The sequence below is a fragment of the Anabas testudineus genome, chromosome 16, assembly GCF_900324465.2.
Source record: "Anabas testudineus chromosome 16, fAnaTes1.2, whole genome shotgun sequence".
NCBI classification, from domain to species: Eukaryota; Metazoa; Chordata; class Actinopteri; order Anabantiformes; family Anabantidae; genus Anabas; species Anabas testudineus.
In genome coordinates this window covers 2543483-2565405 of record NC_046625.1, presented here as the reverse complement: position 1 = coordinate 2565405, position 21923 = coordinate 2543483, and the positions used below count along the sequence as shown (strand labels likewise).

The following is a 21923-nucleotide window of genomic DNA, read 5'->3' as shown; positions in this document are numbered from 1 at the left end:
GTTTTTATCCGCTGCAACAATCTGCAACACTGATAATTAATTTAATGTACAACTCACAAATCTATTTCATTCTCCTATTTACAAATTGTCATTGATCATTTTAAATTAAAGGACTTCAAACTAGAAACTTTAAGTTGAATTTTCTGGAAAATAAAAAAGTAGATGGTTATATCAAGTTAATAATAAAATATTAGTTGAATCTACAAAATTCCAGTTTGATAATTTACAGTTTATTAATTGAAGTAGTTGTAATCTCTGCATTGTTCACTTAAAAAACATAACTTTGAATATTCAGATTAAACCTTCTCAGTTAATGTTACAGGATTCAACCCTAAAATAATCAGGGTGAGGTTTGATCTAATGTAACTGTCCGACTTCATGTTCTGTATGTTTTAATCTGAGTAGTGGACAGAAAAGCACGACATGATCTTTGAGGTCTGAAACCCAAGGTCAGTAAAACTCAATTTAAAGGAAGGTCAGTGGGTCAAAGTGCAGACAGGCCTGAAATATGTGACCCAGCTGCATGTGGACGCTTAAAACACCGTCCGACCGTCTACTTAGAAATTTAGTGTGAATATTAACTTGTTTATGAACCAGACGTTGGTAACAGAACTCATACACTTTGATTCATGGACAAAAGAGGTGGGAAAGAAGTCCTGCTAACAATTTACCTTCTACTCATTCCATCCAGACACCTCACCGAGTGTCTCCCTCTCCTCTCCTCCCGTCCGTCTCTCTTTCACAGTGTGGGGGTGAGACGACGGCTCGGGAAATCCCATAAAAATGTGTGTGTGTCAGCAAGATGACAGAGTGAGACAGACTCTTCATCAGTGTGTATACAAACATATTAACTCCCACATACACACACATATGGGCAAACAAACACATACTGTACCCCACACCGAGCCCCGGGTCTTGACTCACCACCATAAACCCACCGTCCCATCATGCACGGCGGTGAGAAATCCTAACGTGATGACATGATGTGTGACATCACTCACACGACACACACTTTGAATTAGATGACTGGAAGTGTGGCAAGAGACGAGCGTGTGTGTGTGTGTGTGTGTGTGTGTGTAGTACCAGTACAGTATCTTTTGTTCTTCATCCACACACACACACCTGTGGAGGCTATAAATGATCTCTGTAATTATATATACACCCCACATCACACACTCACACTGTACAGTTAAATCTGTGTCTCTGAGCGTGCGCACACACACACACACACACATACACACACGCACACACACACACACACACACGGGCAGAGCAGCCTGAGGCCTGTCTGACAGAACAGTTTAGTGGTCTCATTAGCAGCGAGTGGAATGCCAACAGATAATTAACCAGGAGAGATGAAGAAAGAGGAGGAGGCCGAGTGTCAGCAGTTAAACACATAACAGACATGTTTAGTTATGAGCTGGATAAAGTGAAAAGACGGTAAAACATCAGAGGGGAGGGGGGGCTTCAAACACTTTCACTGAACTACACCAGCGGTTTGCTTCTTTTTAGGAACATTTGAAATTTGCTTTGTTTCTCTGAGACTCACAAGGACTTTCTTCTTCTAATGTTTTATCATTTTTAACACCACATGCAGTCTCACAGCACACACACAAACACACACACTCACAAACACATCTGAGTGAGTCACATGTTCCAATACGTTTGATCACTGATACAAAGTGTTGAACTTTCACCTTCATCTTTTAATGTCAAACAGCAAACACAAAGGAGCTGCTCGTGTCATTCCAATACTTTTGGAATTATCAATAAATCCCAACAATATGTTCTGAGCCCCAAGACACCAGTCTTTAAAATAAAGAATATCTAGTTTGGTTTTTACCGAACAGGATGTTTTTAGTTGGTGCCTTCGTGAGTGTCTGGAACAGCAGGTACGTGCACAGGAGATGAAGCTGAGCCAACATTAACAACAGCATGTCTGTTCATGGTTATAGAAGGAACACGTCTCCAAATGCAGCAGTGTGACTCGCTAACGTGTTTATAATTGTTTCTGGACAACAATAGCACTTGTAGCACAGATTAGAAATGATCTTTAATCTGTTAAACGTCTTCTGTAGTTGTTTTTACCACAGAAAGGAGGGAAATTATATTATTATTATTTTTCCATTAGTACTGAAACTCAGGTAGCATGCAGTATTGTTACTGCTACTAAAATACTTCCTAATAACCAAGGAAGGGGAGATTTTTTATTTTCATCATCACCTTACTGGAAAGTGACGATATCTGATGTTGGTTCTCACTCTAACCAATCAGAACCAATCTCCTGCTACTGTTTTTACTGCTCGATTCCCCAAATACACATATTACAGCTTTAAATATCAACTACGTGTTTACTTCATGGTGGTATGTTCTGATTCTGATGACTCAACTGTACTAAACAGGAACAGACTGTTAATGGGAAAAGATCAGATACTGTGCAAATGTATAAATTATGTGTTTTGGTTGTGAATAAGTCAGAATGAGTGAAACTCTTTCAATCTTTGCTGGTATCAATGAAAGTTAGATCTGTAGCACATACTCCTGCATTTGAAATCATCGACACATATTAAATCAGCTCAATTTTATTTGAAGCCATTCTGGATAACACTGTCAGGTGAATGCTTTAATGTCATTTTATTTCAGATGTAAAAAAAAAGTGAAAATGAAAACATGATTGTTGATACGATCAGACAGCTTGAAATCAATTTTGAACGATTATTTGTTCTCAACATTCAGTAAAATGAGTGAATAAAATGTGGGCAGCCCTCTATCTAAAGTCAATCTGCTTTTATCAGTGTAGTTTCTATGCACAAACTAAAATCTGGTGTAGAAATCATATGCAGGCCAAACAACAGTGTCCTCCAACAGCCTGCAAACGTGATGCTAATCTAGCCTGCTGTCTCATTACTGATGCTCAGTTGTTAAAATGAAATAAAACCAGATGCTCATTTAAATTTGGCAACAGACAAAGAGGGTTGAGCCAAATCTGACAAGAACAGACAGTAAAACATCTCAAGAGTGTTGTATTGATGGAGAGAAATCAACACCTGCTCATGAAAACACATCAAGTTTTGTTCCCATTACTCCAACACACAATACTCTGCCTCATAAATATCTAGATGAATCTCAATAGGTACCCTGTGAAAATCAGTAAAGCAAGATAAAAACAAGAAACTGCAACCTCATTTTTAGTTTAAACACCATGTTGTTTTAGTTTATCCATTTGGTTTTATTGGTTGTAAAATCCCATCACCTACAGAGAAGTATGTAACCGTTGAAATCATTGCAGTTTGTGTGTAACAGGTACTAAATAAGACCAACATTCGTATGAAAGGAAGAAAAAAAGTGAGTGGAGTGTCCTCAGACATTCACAAAGCTTGGCATCTTCATATTTAAGCTCACTTTGTTAAATGAAGCCTACAATGTTAATCCAGACAGAAACCCTCTTTGTAAAATGAGTTTTTAAACAAGACAATGATGTAAACTCTGTATGGATCCAGACATTTCTGCAAAGACGAGGATGAATATAAATATGCATAAACGTATTAACTAAGGCAACTTCAGCAGGACTCCTGAATCCCCTACTGGCTCCTTGTCGACAGCAGCCTTTGCCACAATGGAAAATAAGGAGGATCCATTCACAGAGAGAGGTGAAGATGCAAGAAGCAGAGTAGAAAATTAGAGCTTCCTTATTTATCCAACCACCTCTTTAACAATAGCAATGCAGCTTCTATATATTGTCCTTTAAACAAGACGTCCAAGGGGGAAAAAGGAGCAGTAGTCGTGGAAGGAGTGAAAATAGGACAGAAGGGGGTTAGTTCAACGCCTCCTTCACATCCTCTGTTAATGTTTAGTGGCAAGATTCTAAACTCCGTCTCGTTAAAGAGTCTCTGCTCCCAGAGTTTCCTCCGTGAAACGATGACATTTCCGGGGATGCCCAGCCGCCCGGTGGGTCTGCTGCTTGGTCTCATGGTGACAGGGATGACCGGGTAGACCCGGTCTCAGTCGGTGGGGGTGGGGATGATGCAGATGTGCAGGAAGTTGTCGGGGTGGCTGAGGTGTTCACTGAGCCACTGCAGAGGAGTCTCCAGCAGCGGCTCGATACCATGGATCACCACCTGGTACCGCTTCTGCTCACCTGGACGGAGAGAAATCAAACTGTCAAACATGACTGCACTTTATAGCTTTGAGAAAGTTACTGTAATCAAGTTTATAAGATTATTAGATTAGATTATTTACACTGAAGTCACAAAGCAAGAGGGAAATATACAAAAAGAAAATATGAACAAAAAGTGAGGAAGAGAGAAATGAGGAGATGGTAGAGTGGTTAATAAATGACTGAGACAGAGGAGGAAATGAGTAGGTTAGAAAAAGAGGGAAGGAAAAGACAAAAACAGAGGAGGAAACATAAAAGTCTGTAAGGACAATAAAACGAGAAGGTGTGTCAGAAAAAGGAAAAACGATAAACGAAAAAAAGATGCAACATGAGGTGAGAGAGACCACATCACAGACTACAGTACTACCACGGTGTGGTGGGTGAGAGAGAGAGAGAGAGAGAGAGAGAGAGAGGAGCGAAAGTACAACTGCAAAGTGAATGTTCAGTTATGCAGTAATTAAGTGAGTAAAGTGACAGTTGAATGTTTTTGTGTTTGTTACCAAGATTCGAATTTTAAACTTTCACTCTGACAGGTTCTAGTTTCAGACTCTTTGTGTGTCACTTTCTGGCCTCTTGCGACTGACCCCACCCTCACCGAAAGGCCACAACCGCAAATCGGCCGTTACGATCAGCGGCTTTCTCGACCTTCCGGGATTATGTGATTTGAAAGGTATTGATTTGTGATTGTTTAAGTGACAGTTGCAGAACGTACAACTTCCCCATCTCTGCTCAGTGTGTCAGAAGGCTCTATGGCTTTGGAGGAGCTGAATGATGCATGTAGGCTGCTAATTTTTAACATGAATCCAGTGCTGAAGTCAGACAGAGAAGAGCATTCAGCACAGGAAGAGTCAGAAAGACACCACTCGGTTTGACATATGGCAAATGTTTTGGACACAAATGTTTCTCACTTGTTTGTCCTATTTTAATCAGTCCAGCCCTCTATATAGCCTGTCTATTTTTATCCCTCAGTCTATTTTTCTGTGCTTCTATTCACCTAACCACGGTGACTGTGTACTGGGCTCTGAGCACGTGGGCGACCTTCATTTGGTACAGCACATCAACGTCTCCTGTGTCAACTTATTTTTTGTCTTCGGATGTATTTCTATGCAAAGCACACCCAAGAGCAGCTTGGGGTTTAATGTCATGCTCAGGGAAACTTTGACACGTGGCTAGGAGGAGCTGAGAATCGAACCACTGACCCTGTGGAAACACTCTACCAACTGACGCACAGTAACAATTAAATGTCTTTTACAAAAAGCAGCAGAAGTAGTTCAGGGATGAAGGCACTGAACAGCCAACCTGTGACCTCTCTTGTCCTTGTTTAGTGTAATTTCCTAATTTCCACTAAAACTACATAAAAACTCATAAGTCTTTTTAAAAAATGGAGGAAAAACAAATAAATAAATTAAAAAAATATATATCACAAAGCATTACCCAGAATTCTACATGACTGGTTTAATCTGATATCAAAAGAACAAATAACAAATAACAAGAAATTAAAGAAATAAGAACATTTTAAACATTTATTTAAACATTTTATTTTTAATAAAGAAAAATAAAATGTTGGAACTGAACTCAACATCAAGCCTTTGTCCTTAGATAATGGACTTTTCCAGATATCTGTTATAGTAATCATTTCCACAGAATTATTTCTAATTTAAAATAAAATATCCCATTTCAAATTCTTTCTTGTATTTTAAATTCTGCAAAATGTGAAAATGTTTATTTTAAGTGCTAATATTAAATAGTCTGGGTTTATTCAGTCTATATTTAAATTAGAATGAATTAACTAAGAATTTTTAAAATAAAATTGTCAGGTGGTTTAACTGAGAACTGTAACTCTCGATTCATTATAATAGTATAATAGTCATAATGCACACGTACGAAAATGCTCACCTGTTCAAAGACAAACAAAAGCTGATTCTCACTTTCATACTGATTCATATTTTATGACAAATATTTTTTGTTTTGCAATGAAATGACACATTTTTTGCCAGCTGTAAAACAGAAACTCTGCTTAAAATGTGCATTAATATAAAAACTGAATGCAGCTTTCAGTTCTTAGAGATACAGTTTGTGCCTTTTATATTGATTTTAGTTCTATTTATCTATCTGTCTATCTATCTATCCATCCATCTATCCATCTATCTACTTTTAAGTGTTTTAGAATACTTTACCTTTCATAAATGCTATTTCAGCTTTTAGTTAATAATGACACCAACTATCAGGTGTGTGTGTGTGTGTGTGTGTGAGAAAGGCAGACGGTGACGGGCCTTTTCCTGTAACTCCATTCTTGACCTCACACACGCACACAGACACAAAAAGACAATCACAGGTTGCCCTCACTCACCCACTGGTTACGTGACATTTTAGCTCCACGTAATATCAGGAGGACGGTTGAGGCAGACCGTTAACTGACGGTCTGAGAAGCAGCTCCACCCTACACCTGCAGGTTGACTGGCAAACAGCTACGTGCAATAAACGAATGTGAGGAAGACGATGCGAGAAATGTGCTCAGCAAAGGCCTCGTGGAGTTTACAGATGTGCACATGGAGATCAGAGGTGGGTGTGAGATGCAGGGTGGGTCTCTCTCTTGGTGGCTGCTGGAACTAAAAAAACCAAACAATTGTTTAAAAAAATATTTAACTAGTATAAATAGAAATTATATATACCAGATAAGCAAAAAGATTCCACAGAGCAACTCAACTGATACTTTTCTGTACAGGGTCTGAAGCTGATTGCAGATCAAACTAAAAAGTGAACAATAGAATTGTATGTAAGGGACATTAAACAGGAAACTGTGTTGTTTTTGCCAGCTAATTTAACTGACATTTGGCAAATGCAGGATGTTGAGGTGTAACCAGAAGGTGAAGAATGGACGGGTGTCTGCTGCAGAATAAAGAAAAACAGCTCAGAAGAATTTACGGTCACCAGAGTAGAGTATGAGTCATGCAGCTTAAAGAAAGAGGAAATTCTTTTATCCAAAAGCAAATGTAGGTTTACAACGATAAATGCATGCAAAGACATTTTTTATTTGTATTGATTTATTTATTTATGTACTTGCAACAACCCATAGAAGGTAAATAAATTCACTTAGTAGTTGGTGGATTAAAACCAAAGAAATTCTGTAACTTTATTCTGCTGAATGTATTTTAAAATTTAAAACTGTTAGAGTCAAAGACCTGTAGTAGTTTGTATCATTGACTTATTGCACTAAAACCACTGAGCCACAAGATTGAGAAAAGGAAACCAGTTTAAATTCACTGTACTGTTACAATATCCTCTTGACTAAAGAAGTGAAGCTTCTTGTAGTCTTCCGACAAAATCTAAGGGTAGGTCTGTTATGAGTTAAAAACCAGAATGAATATTCTTCAGTGTGATTTCTGATAGTTAAAGGGCATTACTGGGAGCGGAGGAAGCATTAACTGTAATAGCAGTACAAAAATTACTGTACATCTACTTTGAAAGAAAGAAATGAATAAGGCACTGATATAGGGAGCTGTAAGCACTGAAAAGTACTAAAAAAAGTATTAATTAAAAGTGAGAAGGAGTGGTAGACATCAATTTCACTGGCCCCATTTTGTAAACTAAGCTTTGTATTTTAATATAAAAAAATAAATAAATAAAAAAAGTCCTGAAAGATAATCTTGATTATAAAAACTGCCACACATTGTGTAGATTACTTTATTATTTCTGACAATTCTTATTTTTTTTAGAAATCTCAACCAGAAAACCTTGTTTTTTTATGGACTGTGCTTAAAAGTGTTCTCTGACAGTAGCAAAATGTGAGATTACAACATTTTAATGCAACACAATAATAAATAAAAATTGTGTAAAGTTTATTTTACAGGTATGGGATTACAAATTCTTTGCCGCATTAACAAAAAATACTGTAGAATTTTTTTTATTTGTCTTTTGCTTATTTTAATGTCAGAACTTAACTTTTAATGTGATTTAAATCAACAGATAATTGATTTAAATGAACTGATTAACACTGAAGTCACTACGTGCAACTTGACAACAACTCGGTTCACAAGTACAGAAAGTAAAAGGTGTGATCCTGTCTACAGTATAGAAGAGCAATAGTGAGAACACACTTTCTCTGATACACACACACCCACACACACACACCCACACTGTCCATTTCTGCATGGCATTTTAGAAGCAACTTTAACCTTTAGCTCCCGTCTTGCCTGGTAACAGGCAGATGTGGCGAAGTAGGCGTGCTGTCTCACTATGAGAAACGGGGGAAATTCACAACGATCCACGCCCCCAAACACACACGCACACCACCCACTCAAATATATATTACTGTAGATCATCTCATTAACCACCTGCATCTAAATTACACACATACACAAGCCCACACATTTACAATTAAGACATGTAGGAGAAAAAAATGTGAGGGGAAAGACAAAGTGGATCACAGATAAGGTCAACCTGGGTTATGTCTCTGCGTGGTTTATTGTATTTTGGTCATCAGTGTGATTTCCTGCAATAAACACATTGTTAACGGCTGCAACATCAGAACAGCTGAGATTGGTTAAGTCACAAAAGCTTTTTCCACAAAAGCATGGCAAACAGATTTAGTGTTAATATATAAAGGAAATCGGGCTGCTCTCATCATTTCCAGTAATCTTAAATGGTGAACCTTTAAACTCTGAGTCCAGTCACGCAGTTTTCTACACTTTAAATGTACCATTAAACTGATTGGTTAGCTGGTACATTTCTGGTCAAATTTATTTTATTTCCAACCATCATATCAAATTTCTCACAAGAGACACAAAATTTAACATCGAATACACATTGGGCTGCTTTTCTGCCTCTGGACCTGAACTGCTCGTCATTATGGAGCACAAAATCAATTCCCAGGTTTATCAAGATGTCCTACAGGATACAAATGCTAGATAGAAATGCTATACTGATAATGTACAGATAAAATAATGGAATACCACTGATTTGTTGTGTTCCATGGTGCCCTTTGACTGAGAATAAGAAAACAGTGAGGGGAAGTAGCTGGTGCTAATTACAGCACCAGGGAGGGTGACAGAGAGAACATTTACTAATGCAGCCCATAAATTACAGTATACAGCTAACTAAAAACAGGGCACAGTAAAGTAACAGAGTAAAGTGGGTCAAACATATCAAGCTAGTTGAACATGACTCTAAATGAAGAGGGCATCTGGAGGCCCTGAGGTGTCAACCACGAGCTTTCCCCTCCATGGTTTGATTCTAGTTGGGTATCCTTGTTGCAACAACAATCTTGCCTCTAAATAAAAACACATTTTTATAATTGCAAAGCTGCAATTTTCAATTTACAGGTTCTAAACAATCAGATACGAATAAAACCTGTTCACACAGGCTTCACGTGAAACTTTAAATAAAGGAAGTGAGAAAGAGAGAGGGGATGATCAAAGTTAAAAAAATCTATCACCTACACAAATCAAAAGACCACCACAAACCAAAACTACTCAGATGATAGAGTTTTATAGAGGCAAACAAAGTGAAATTTAAGGGCCCAGTGAAGATACCGAACAGCATCCAGTTCGCTCATGGTAGACACAGCAACACGAGAGCTGAGCTGTCATATCGTTCTTCCTTCATTGCAAGTTGTTTCCCATTAGTCTCTCCCCTCTTTTCCTGTCATCTCACTGCTGGGTTAAGGTTAGGCTCAGTTATAACAAGTTGAAAACAAATAACGTGTCAGGTAGCAATGTGACGATACCAAAAACAACAGTAACTTCTCACTTCATACTATTACGGGAAAAACTACTTATCAAACAAGTGATTACAGTAAAGGAGGCTCAATTCCTCTGTGAGAGCAGAAAAGTACAGGTATAATGACCGGTAGCAGATGTGTCATGTGAGAGACAATAATACTGAGGAATGTCGTACAGGAATAGGGATCTGCAGAGGTGTTTTCCCAATATGACTAATACTTAGTTCTGTGATTCATTGCATTATGAAAGCACTGACCATTAAAAGCAGGAACAACCACATTTGAGGCCAACAAACATCAGTGTTTACATGTCAGGCCTTGATATCTGAGAGAGATCAGCTGCAGGAGAATATTCCCACTGTTAAGTTTACAGAGCAGAGTAAAGAACTAGTCTATTGTTTAAAATCTTATTTTTATTTTGTTGTTTTAAGATTGAATCAGCCTGAATTATCTTGTATTGTGAAACTGCAATGATCCCAGTTTCACTACATTGGTGACCGTGGATTCAACTTTTCAATACATTGGAGGGCCATAAATCATATAGTTGTGATGAGTTTTGATCTCTGGTTCTGACAAAGCTGCATTCCTATCAGGCCCATTAGGTTGAAAAACCTAATTAACTATTAGATACTTATGGTCAGGGCTCCTAAAAAACACACTGATACTTTCATACTGCACATTTAACTATACATAAATAAAAAAGCTGAATCAAAAGAGCATTTACAGTGTATGTTAACATATTTAAAAGCAAATTATACATGTCCCCTAAGTGAAGGTCGTTTATTGCAAGAGCACAGTTAATGAGACGAGACAGTAAACCAGCAGTTTTATAAAGTTCACTCTTCATGGAATACACACAAGGAAATTATTAATAACTGGTTTGCAGTAGCAGTGACTATATAAAACTGAATTTATTTATCCGCTAACACACACGTAAACACACATTCACACACCCTGTGGTTGAGTGGTACATGACTGCCGGCCAAGACGACATGTTTTTGTCAGCTGAGTAAATCCAACCACAATTTGAGAAGACCACAACACAACGCTCTCCTCACAGCCAAACACAGTCTGACTGCATGACTGGCAGCTAGTCAGATTTACACAGGTTGGCTGAATCCACTGCTGACCGACTGATGGACAGAAACAACAACTGACTTCCTATTTCCAACTGGCATGTAAGGGAGAAAATTAGCGTGTTAGTTTTCAATGTGTAAACCAATAATTTCTTTCAAACAACTATAAATCAAACAACTCTTTTTAAATCACAGGAAAACATCTTCACATAGCAGCAAACCACCAACACTCTCTAGATATTCAATCTAAAATGATGTGGTAGGCTGAGTGCACATTTAACAAGCTGAAATGTAGCTAATAGTAAAGAAGAAGGGCCATAACCTTTAGTTCATCTAATCCCTATGTTATAATTTTAGCACCCACTGAGTGGCATGTGAAAAAACACAGTAAGCACTTTCAATTAAGTCATTTTGCTCATATGTGGCACTAGCAGAGCCGCTCTGGGTTTAAAACGTGTATTTCAGCACATTTTGCACCCCGCAGTTTGCAACATTTTGCACGCCTACAATACACCAATATTACTATGTGCTGAAAACTACATTCAAACTTTCATATCCTATTGATGCTGGAGATGACGAGAAATATTCCAAATCCTTTACAAAGCTGCCTCTCACCACTGAAACTGGCATTGAATAATAAAAGAAACTTCAGTTCTTATACAGGCTAAGGCTGAGCCTAGTCATACATGTTATATTCTGATTATTGCTATATCCTAATATGTCACATCACAATTTTGTACAGTATATATGTGTCCCACTCATAATGCAGGTTGTACTTTAACCTTAGGTCAAGCTCACTTTAACCTTTTTAACCTGCAGTATTTGTAAAATTTGTCCTAATTCACTTAACAAATAACATGATAAATACAGATGAAGAAGTTTTAACCTGAAACTTATTAAGAATTTTGTGATCAAATAACAAATAACATGATTAAGAATCTGACCAGAAGTTCCTAAGATTTATCAGCTTTTGACACTTCACAGTTTTTGATAAGCTGTGACACTTTTCTAATATTACCAGGATTAAACTATAATACTATTAATAAGATTGATTTTAACACATCACTTATGGATGCTGATGGTCGCACACCAAATGTTTTCCTCCAGTGTTACGCTGATTAGAATGTGTGTACAGAACTCGATATCACCTGCCTGAAGTCTATCTAAATGCTTCACAGCCTTTTTACAGAGAGATTTACAAAATGTATGCACAGAATTAGAAAGCAAAAGACCACAATCTAAGCAACAATAGACAGTCATCGAGCAGGCTTTCGAGCCATTCTGAATTCCCCTGCCATGTGCACATCTTCTGAGCCCACGCAACATAACCCACTATCTGCTGTTTCAAAGCAGCCACTGAAACCCACATTTCCCCTCCAGCGTCTGAAGTGAGCCAACCCGTTTAATGAGCACAAGCCTGCCGATAGTGAGTGGGCTGTACCACAGAGTGACTATGATAGGGGACGAGGGAGACGAAGGGAAGAGGGGGCTGGATGCTAGAAGAATCGTCCATGGATTTGTCACTCAAATAGTAGGGCGGGGTCAGGGTGGGGTTGAGAAGGCTGGGGGCTTTCCTCTGATTATTCACACACAATAATCATTGTGAGGGTTTTTTGGCTCACCTCCGATAAAAAATTGAAAAAAAAGCAGTGCTTACGAGAACTGTCAATGCACAGGTCATGTGTGGGCAGTATCACTCTTTAGGCTGTGATTTCTTCTGCTAACCTAAGCGAAATTCCTGCCAAAACCTTGCTCAACGACACACCTGGCTCAAAAGACAAAACACAAACAAGACAGCTCCAACAGACGTCAGTGCCGATCGCCGGTTAGTAACACGTCGTGTTGTGTTTGTTTCCCGCTACATCAGCCTCACGGCCACACAGATTTTTCAACTATTGCTTGAGAAAGATTTGGGAATCCCCTTCTTTTTACTTCTTAACTCGAGCCACAGCAGTTTTTTGGGTCCCACAGGGGTCGACACCCTCCTTCAGACATAACAGAAGGAAAGCCTGTTTGAAAAACCTCATTTGATGTGTGAAAGATCAGAGAAGCACCCCAGGTTTTCTTTGTGTTATGTGTTAGGGTCCATGCAGAAGAGGGAAAAAAAGTCCTCAGAACTCCTGAACAATACTACCAGCAAACCGCCCAAACATCACCGCCCCACCCAATCCCTGAACACACGTCCCCGTCTCTCTAATCCAAACATGCCACCATAATCCCTGGCTATCACCCGACTCATCTACCAGCCGAGGAAGAGGGGGAAACCAAACAAACGACAAGAGACAAAGGGGCAACTTTCACCTTGATCAGCCAGGTAGGCTGGCAGACTCCCGAGAGGGAGGAGAGCAGAGGTTTAACGTCAAAGACATGAAAGATGTCTACAGCAGACAGGTAAGATGTCGAGGACTGCACTTGAGAGACAGAGACAGAGGATCAAAGAGGAAGAAAAGAGTCTTAGATGAGGGAAGAGACAGAAAGAAACAGGAAAAGGGGACGAGACAGCAAGAGGATATCTCCAGGTATCCGCTTGTCTCCATTTAATAGTCAGAAATTTTTAAATGTGGCGAGAACTATGATGCGAATCTGAAGAATATGAAGTCAGAAAACCTTCTACCACCTGCTGAAGTAACAACTACTTCCGTTACACACAAGTTAAAACTTGGGAGCTGTTGGTGGTTGGATTTCATACTGATTGAAGCCAAAAACGAGTTTTAGATGCATTTAGTATTTTGGCAAATAATAGACTTCAACATTTAGTTACAGCTGATATGATCATTACTTGGACAGGTAATAAAGTCTGAACTTAGCACAACCAGCTATTTTATCCACCTGAAACCACTGGAAGAAGTTAGCGGTAGTGATAATAATCAATCAATCAATCATTTCCACCTTTCAACAGTTTTTAGGCCACTTTGGGAAAGCACAAACAAGCCGTGAAAACAGCATATCATCACCTTTCAAGATGACAATAAGCTTGGTAGCAAACAGCCGCATATTTACACATCCACCATTCTCAGTGGAACATGATCCCTCCAATATTCACTGTCTTTTAGCTCTGAGTTTGGTCTCTACTGAGTGCTCAGTGACATATCTGGTTCTTCAGCTTCTGCTGGTGCTTTCTGTGCCTTTTGGTGCTGGACAGGTGGTGTGCAGTGGGTTTTTAGAGTTTTTTCCCTGAAAACAGCTGCCTGCTGTGGCTGAAAACGATGCTGTGAAGGGCGGTGAGAGTGAACCAAAACAGAAACGTTGTGGGCTGAACACCTAAACAATGAACTTAACTCAGTAAATCTCAGAAAGTAGAGAAATGCTGCAGATTGAGGTGATAGTTCTTAACAGATTTCTCACGAACGGCTCTTTTCACACTGTCATTTTGTTAATTTTATACATTTTTATTGTAAAAATATGGACTATAGATTTATAGTTTAATAAAATAATAAATGCACATTGTACTTAGATGTATAAATGACCTTTGTTTCACTTTAATGTCTAACCTACAAATCACTAGAAAAGTATAAAACAGATTAAACATAAAAAAACACTATTTCATGCTAGTACAAAACCATAAAGTACAATTATGTCTTGTATACTAACGTCAGAAGTGGTCAATCAAAATGAGCATACTTTTATATGTTGCTAACTAACTGTGTCACTGCACAGTTCAAAGGTGAGAGCATTTAAGACATTTATAATACTCTGTAGGACTTTATATCCAAGATTTTAAATCAAGAGAATCACTGAATTATGTCACCATCACTATGGAGGTGATTGTTGGACAGGCAGACAGACAGAGGAGGGGTGCAGGGGAGGTGTTAATGGTTCTGTCTCCTCCATGCAGGTGAGTCTCCTGCGGGTCCTCTGTCCTAACACACTATTGTCTCCTTATCTACTTCCTCTCTCCTCCTCTGCAGACACTAGCTGTTTAGACTGCTGCTCGCCCTCGCTCTCTCTCTCATCTCTCCTTTTATTATCACCACACCTCCGCCACAGCTGTAACTTAAATGTATGCCACAAGTGCACAGAGGCCTAATGTGCCAAACATGCTGTCCAGATGTTAATGAAAGGCTTTAACCTACTGTCCTGATTTATGTCTGTCTGTATTCGGTTGTCGGTGATAAAAATGATAATAAATATCTAATGGATCCAGTTTTTCTTTATTCTTTCACAGCACAACACTCTATTTAAGGGCACATTAGTCATAATCATGGTTCTGGTTTTGACTAAAGTAAATGACCTCAATTAATTACATATGAAAGGAACTAAATATTCTCCATCTATCTGTTCAAATTCCTGCCTTCTTTGGATCCTCCTGCTGCATCTGACTTAACATCAGATCTGCAGGTCTCTCTCCTTCTCTTCTCCCTATCTGCCCACCATCTCCTCTCCTCTCACATCTTTGTTCACTTGTTCTTCCAAATGCCACTATTTTCCCTCATCCAGCCCCACTCCCAGTGGGTGCATTATCTGAGAGAGTGGATGTCTGATCTGACTCGTGCGGCTGTGTAAACAAAATAAATCTGAGACCAGCCTTCTTTGTTCCCGTGCTTCTAGAAGACGACTGGGCCTCTATTTGATAAAATAAAACATCTACAGCAGCTACAGTACTGTACTTCCTACTGTTAGCTGCTGGTGAAGTTTGGTATGACTGAGACTTTTTTGTCAGTGATACTTTGTCTTATTCACAGTTACTTCCCTAATATTAATATGACAAAATGAGTGACACAATGTTTTCTCCCACCCTGTCACTGTGTGTGTGCCTGTGCATTGACTTACCCTCATTTGGTATAGCAGCTGGGAATATCTCTTTCAGCAGGTCACTAAGTGTGTGCGCATTGCCTTCAGGTGAAACAGGTCGAAACAGTTTCTGGATGAAAGGCCTGTCGCTCATTGTCTGTAATGAATTAGAACACGGCAAATTAACAATCACTGCAACACAAATATATAAATTCAGGGTGGAGTTCAGCAGAGTTTATGCATGTGATAAATTCAAAACAAAGTCCATCCAAAATCTGACTAAGCCTGATACTGGAACATAGTGACCTGTAAGAGTCTAAATATTAAGAGATTATAATAATAATAAAATAATGTTATTTTAGGCAGTCAGGAAGGGGCGTCTTCTTTCACTATATGGATAAGATCTGGCAGCCATGCTTTGAAAGTACATCAGAGACAAAAGACATCAGATTACTCATCACTGTTGAAAATGTAGATTTCCAGTAACCAGGTTTCTTAACCACATGTAAACTTGTTCCCCGAATACTCACATTACTTGACAAAGGACAGTCCTGGACAGAATGATAGTGTCAATATATGGCACACAGCAGCCTGTGCTTACAACTAGCCAATTAGCTTGATAAAAGAAACAAAAAAACATGATGGGAATGGGGGTGTGGTCGTATTTAACTTTAACTTTTTAAGATTAGGACAATATCGTCAGTGCCTTCACCTGACATTATATAGCATTTTCGGATCTTTTCAGAAAGGTAGGCTAATATTTTAGTCATTTAGAATATTAAATATTTCCCTCTTAAGCTGCAATTGTTGGAAAAAGATATCCTGTAAAGGACACAGTTTCATAATAATGACCTAAGGCAATATTATATGGTGATTAACAGAGATCACAGTGTTATGACAATGGGAAGAATTCACACCAGTATGCACGCAGATGCTGTGTATGAACAGTATGTGCAGCTGAACTGGGGATGTGGTGCTTTGATCAGTCTGACTGCTGAGAATGTGATATTTAGCAATCTGCACCATTTCAACAGACATTACAAGTGACGCTGACATGTTTTACTGATCAGATTCAACCTGGAAGTCATTAAGTGCTGCGTTAGTGTGTACTTGGCAGGAATCAGAATCAGCTTCTAACCAGACTAAAAACTCTTCTAGATGATCTCAGATGGAGAGAACAGAGGAGTAAATCATAATATTAAATGTGACATTGTCTATTGTTCTCTAGAGGTCATGGAGATTGTGATGTTCAAGGACATTCTGGAAAAATAGACACTTTTTGTTTTGCTAAAGCCTCAACTTGACAGTTAAAAACGGGATTAATTTGATTGTTACAATATTATGTTATTTAGGGTAAAAAGGAACACTAGTTACAAAATAAACTACATCTACAGTCGTGTTGGGAAAATGCAGCGCAGAGGTTAATCATAACCGCTCCTCCATTATCATCATTCCTTCCATTGTTACTCTAATTTTTTTACCCACGCTCCATGTGATCTTTCTACAATCAGAGGCATATTGTAGCGATGACGCACAGTAGCCCTGACCTATAACCTCCTCACTATTAGCTAATTGTCATGAGAGTCATCTAGGATCTGCGCTTATCCTAATGCTGACCACAATGCAAATTACCTTGCAGCTAAATACCTCAAATGTAAACTGAATAAGTCAGGATGGGGCAGCTAAACAAATGTGACGTCTGCAGAAAACATCCCCATGACTGTTCAGCAGTGATGGACTCTGCAGCCACAACATTCCATGTGTTAGAGGTGCGGGAAACATGGTGGGAAAGTACAAGCACACAAAAATCTAATAAACCGTGTCCAGAGCTGGAAATGTACTTTGACTCAAGACGTGTCGCATGCTGTAGCAACTTATACTTTGGGGCTTATACTTAACCTGAGATTGTCACCATTTAAATGTCCACTTAAATAAGACAATATATAACCAGTTTTATAAAATAACAGTTAACTTGAAAATACATTTGGAAACGCCAGGTCCTAAATCACAACATTTCCTTTTGTGCATGCCCACTCTTATAATTCAAAACTGTCACTTATTGCCAAATCATTTCTGAGACATCCAACTGCAAAATCTATGTAAAAAGTGCAGACGAATAGAAATCATGTGTGGAAACATCTGCTTGAACTGTTACAAATGCAGTAGTTTAGTTTCCAAAAGGAAAGCTTATGAATGTGTATGAATGAACAGAACAATGTCCAGTTTACACACTTTTGTTTACACAAATTGTAATCTGAGTGTCCATCAACACATAGGCATGTTGAAATACTGTGAACAATTTCAATGTATCATAAATGCAACACTTCCTGCAAGAAAAAACATTAATGTGCATTCCCCACTTGACCGTTGCTTAGTGTCAGCATTATCTACCAAACCTCTTATATTGATCTCTTTACCATGCTTTATGTTTGTAAATCTCATTCTGACTGCTCTTGTAAAGAGTCTTGCTATCATTTCAGAGATTAGTTAAAAATTCAGTGGTGCTAGTTACAGAGTGACCTGCATCCCCAGGGCAGGAGTGAAGGCACCAAGCACTGGACACCATCCAGGTGCTGCCATTAGGCAGTGACTTATTATCTGTATGCAATTTGGTTAATGAGGTACCTTACTTCAATAAAGCTCAGCTTTGAGTTATAATTACTCAGTCCTAAGAGCCATGTTTGATTGGAGTAAAAACTCCAATCAGGAGTCAAAAAGTGGGTCAGGATATTGGTTGAAACCAGCCCCCACCATGCTTAAACAAATGCTTAATCGTCATTCTCTTGTTTTTTATTGGCAGTGTTGGGAAATTTAATGAGATTCAAACTCTGAAAAGTGGTAATGCCTTTTTCTATCCACTTTGTTGCACAGGACAATGGAAGAGGCTGTGGTCATAAATGGAATTATGGTGAAGGAAGATACCCAACCTGAGGTGTCAAACGGTGAGTCCGATACACAATAGGGCCTAATCATGGAGCTGTGAAAAGGAAAACCGGCGAGGAAGGCGATCGAGTGACCAAACGGTAACTACACACCACAGAGCCAGGCGTGAACCAGCAAGAAGAAGGTGGCAGTGGAGGTGCAAAGCCGGTGCTCAGGTTACACAGAAAGACTGAGTCACTGACAGGAAGCATTGCATGGCGTGCGGGATCATCACTGGGAGCCAGAGCAGAGAGAGTGCGCTAAGTGACAGCTCCTTCATTGCATTTTTAAATAGCCAGCCATGAATAATTGAGACAGACACCATACAAAGAGGGGGGTATTGATCCCTAGGGAGAGAAGCATGATACTGCTTGGATTAAGACACTTTCTTTTCAGCTGGTGTGACACCTTAGCTGGCACAGTGGCACATGGCAACACAAAGAGAGTGATGTGTCATTAGGATTCAGGTGAAAAGAGATGGCTCGCTCTCTCTGAGTGAAAAGAGCAGCGGAACTCAAGACGACAGCTAATTGATGGAGGGGATTCAATCCGCCTAATTGATGGTAAAACAATGAATAGGGTACAGTGCCGTCAATCAGTATGAGTTTCCGCGAATCGAGTGGATGAGAGAAAGCGTTTCCACTGAAGTCAGAGATCATCCATTCGTAAATTAAAATGTCAACCTCATCTTTAGCTTTGTTCATTTTCCCAGAACTTGAAATCCACACCTGTGGAGGAGAAACTCCATCAAGGGATACTGAACTGTATTCTAAATTATTTATGGCTCAGGTGTTGCATGCTAGGTTGACCTGTTGTGCTTCACAATGCAATCATCACCACATTTTAAAGCTGATTACAATTTCTCAGGTCCAATGCTTACCTCAAGATGGCTTCTTTGCACAAACTTGTCAAGCTACTTTTGGCACCATCAACTTTGTGCAGATATTCGATTTTATTAATTTATTCTATTTTAGACTGTCCAAAGTAGCTACGTCCTTTAGCTTTGGCATTTGCTCATCAGAGTCACAAGGTAGTCATCTGGACAGACTGAGATTTTTGGTTCTAACCGGAGTGTCTTTGTCAGACCTGGAGAAGGTGAATGGACAGTTTCTGAATCATGGAGGAGGAAATGTGATGGTGTGGGTGTGCTTTGCTGGTGACACTGTTAGTGACTCAGTCTAAACTGAAGGCACAGTTAACGAGCATGGCTACCACAGCATTATGCAGCAACATGCCATCTCATCTGGTCTGCACTTTGTAGGACCACTATTTGTTTTCCAACATGACAATGACCCCAAACACACCTCCAGGTTATGTAAGAGCTATTTGTGCAAGAAGAAGAGTGATGGAGGTTTGCATCAGATGACCTGGCCTCCACAATCTCCCAATGTGAAACCAACTGAGATGTTTGGGATGAGTTGGATTTAAGAGTGAAGAAAAACAGTTCTGGGAATTCCTTATTAAAACTTAATTATAATTTAGCTCTTGACAGTGTATTCTATAGATTATCTAGAGCAATTAGGACACTAATGAGCTGCTTATGCAAAAAACTTTTTTTAAGACAGTCACAGTTCAACTAAAACATTACATTAAATTTAGCAGCCCATTCTTACCCAGTTCAACAGACATATCACCTGTTGCCTCTGGCATAATTACTCACAACTGTTTCCAGCATTCCCATGTTTTGTAATGGTCTGTGTAGTCACAACCTCCCCCTCATTTAAGTCAGCCATTACAAGATATCTTGGAGGCACTAAACCTGCATTCTATGAAGCAGGCAGCTTCAACAGCACAGCAGTACAGAGGTGGGTGGAGGCGGACTGCCTGCTCTTGCATTAGGGGTTTTTGTAAGCACTGAGTCATGGACCGGGAACAGAGAGGTGTACCTGAAGAGCAACAATGTAAGCGGTCTTTAAAAGAAGCATAGTAATTTTCACTTTCCGTACAGCGAGACCGTCAGTCCCCTCTGGCTCTCTGAATCACAGAGTGGCGTCACAGCGGGTGCAGGAAGATACACTAGCAGCCAAACAAGTCCTACTGCCGGCCGGAGACAAGGGTGCGGCGGACCGATGTGCACAAACACACACAATAACACACACCAAAAGGGTTTGAGTTGTAGCAACTGAAATGACAAATATATGAAACAGGTAACTGGTAAACAGAAGCTTATGAAGACGTGTACTTTATAAGTGTACACAGAAATAAAGGACTACTGTACAGATAATTAGTAAATAAGTTCATAGGACTGAATATAAAAATATTTTCCCACATACAATCTAACAATATAAGAAATGCACCGTTACATGTGTACGCAGATTTAAAATGTTGCAGACAGTGTAAAACTGAAATAACAAATTAAATGAAATAAAGAATTGATATCTAATGACTGATAAAGCCTTTCAGGACATAAGGCTGGCACATACACAATACACAAATGTGTCACCCATGACCATGAGGCGTCTTTGTCTCCATAAGGAGTGCAGGCCAGACGGAAATGAGCCCTCTGTTATTTGGACCCAGTGTTGTCATTAATTCTGTCTGCATCAAACACAGCACATGTTATTTACACTAAAGACCACAATCTGGCTTTGAAATACCCAGAGTATGCGTGTGTGTCTGTGTTTGTGTGTGCACATGTGTCTTTGTGTGGGAGGGGGGATCTTTCCTCGGTGTACGGCAGTCTCCCATTAAGTCATCCGCAGTGACTTCTGAGTGGAAAACTGCTTTGTTGTCACCTCCCTCCAAGGTAAATGTCTTTTAGTTTTGCCATTTCATGTTTGGTCTTGTCACAACAACTTGAGGAAACAAAACACTAGATTTTCTTCTTAGCAACAATATAAGCTCTGCAGAGTGGAGCTTTTAACAGAACTCACAGAAGTTATTTGTTCTTGCGCTTGTTTTTTTTTTCCTTCCTTTCTTTACTTACAACCCCTTAAATATTAAGTTTCTTACACACTGGGTCACAAAATGAGAAACATAAAAAGTGAGATGACAGAGGGCTAAAACAAAAAAAGGTTCTCTAGGAGTGTAAATGGTAAAGTACACTGCACATCCAAAAAAAGAAAAAAAAAAAGTCTAATAAAGTCTAACTAATATTTTGTTGTTCTGCCTTTACCTTTGATTACAGCACACATTCTCTGTGGCATAGTTTAGATAAACTTCTATAGTGTCACAACATTTATTCTCGTCCAGAGTTGCATTCAATTTTCACCAAGATCTTTTTGTATTGATGATGGGAGAGTCGGACGGCTGCGCAAAGTCTTCAGCACATCCCAAAGATTCTCAGTGGGGTTAAGGTCTGGACTCTGTGGTGGCACTA

General features: G+C 39.2%; 1 protein-coding gene across 2 annotated transcripts in view; it reads right to left on the bottom strand.

Moving 5' to 3' along the window:
• Positions 1 to 2615: 2615 nt before the first annotated feature.
• The window catches only part of atg5 (ATG5 autophagy related 5 homolog (S. cerevisiae)), a 30036-nt gene continuing 10728 nt past the window's right edge, over positions 2616 to 21923 (bottom strand). For both annotated transcript variants that reach the window (XM_026370727.1, XM_026370728.1), the window contains exons 7-8: positions 15722 to 15839; positions 2616 to 4138 (exon numbers count right to left, since the gene is read on the bottom strand). In XM_026370727.1, coding sequence (XP_026226512.1) covers positions 4002 to 4138; positions 15722 to 15839 — 255 coding nt within the window. In that variant the 3' untranslated portion in view covers positions 2616 to 4001. The remainder of the gene's footprint in view (positions 4139 to 15721; positions 15840 to 21923) is intronic.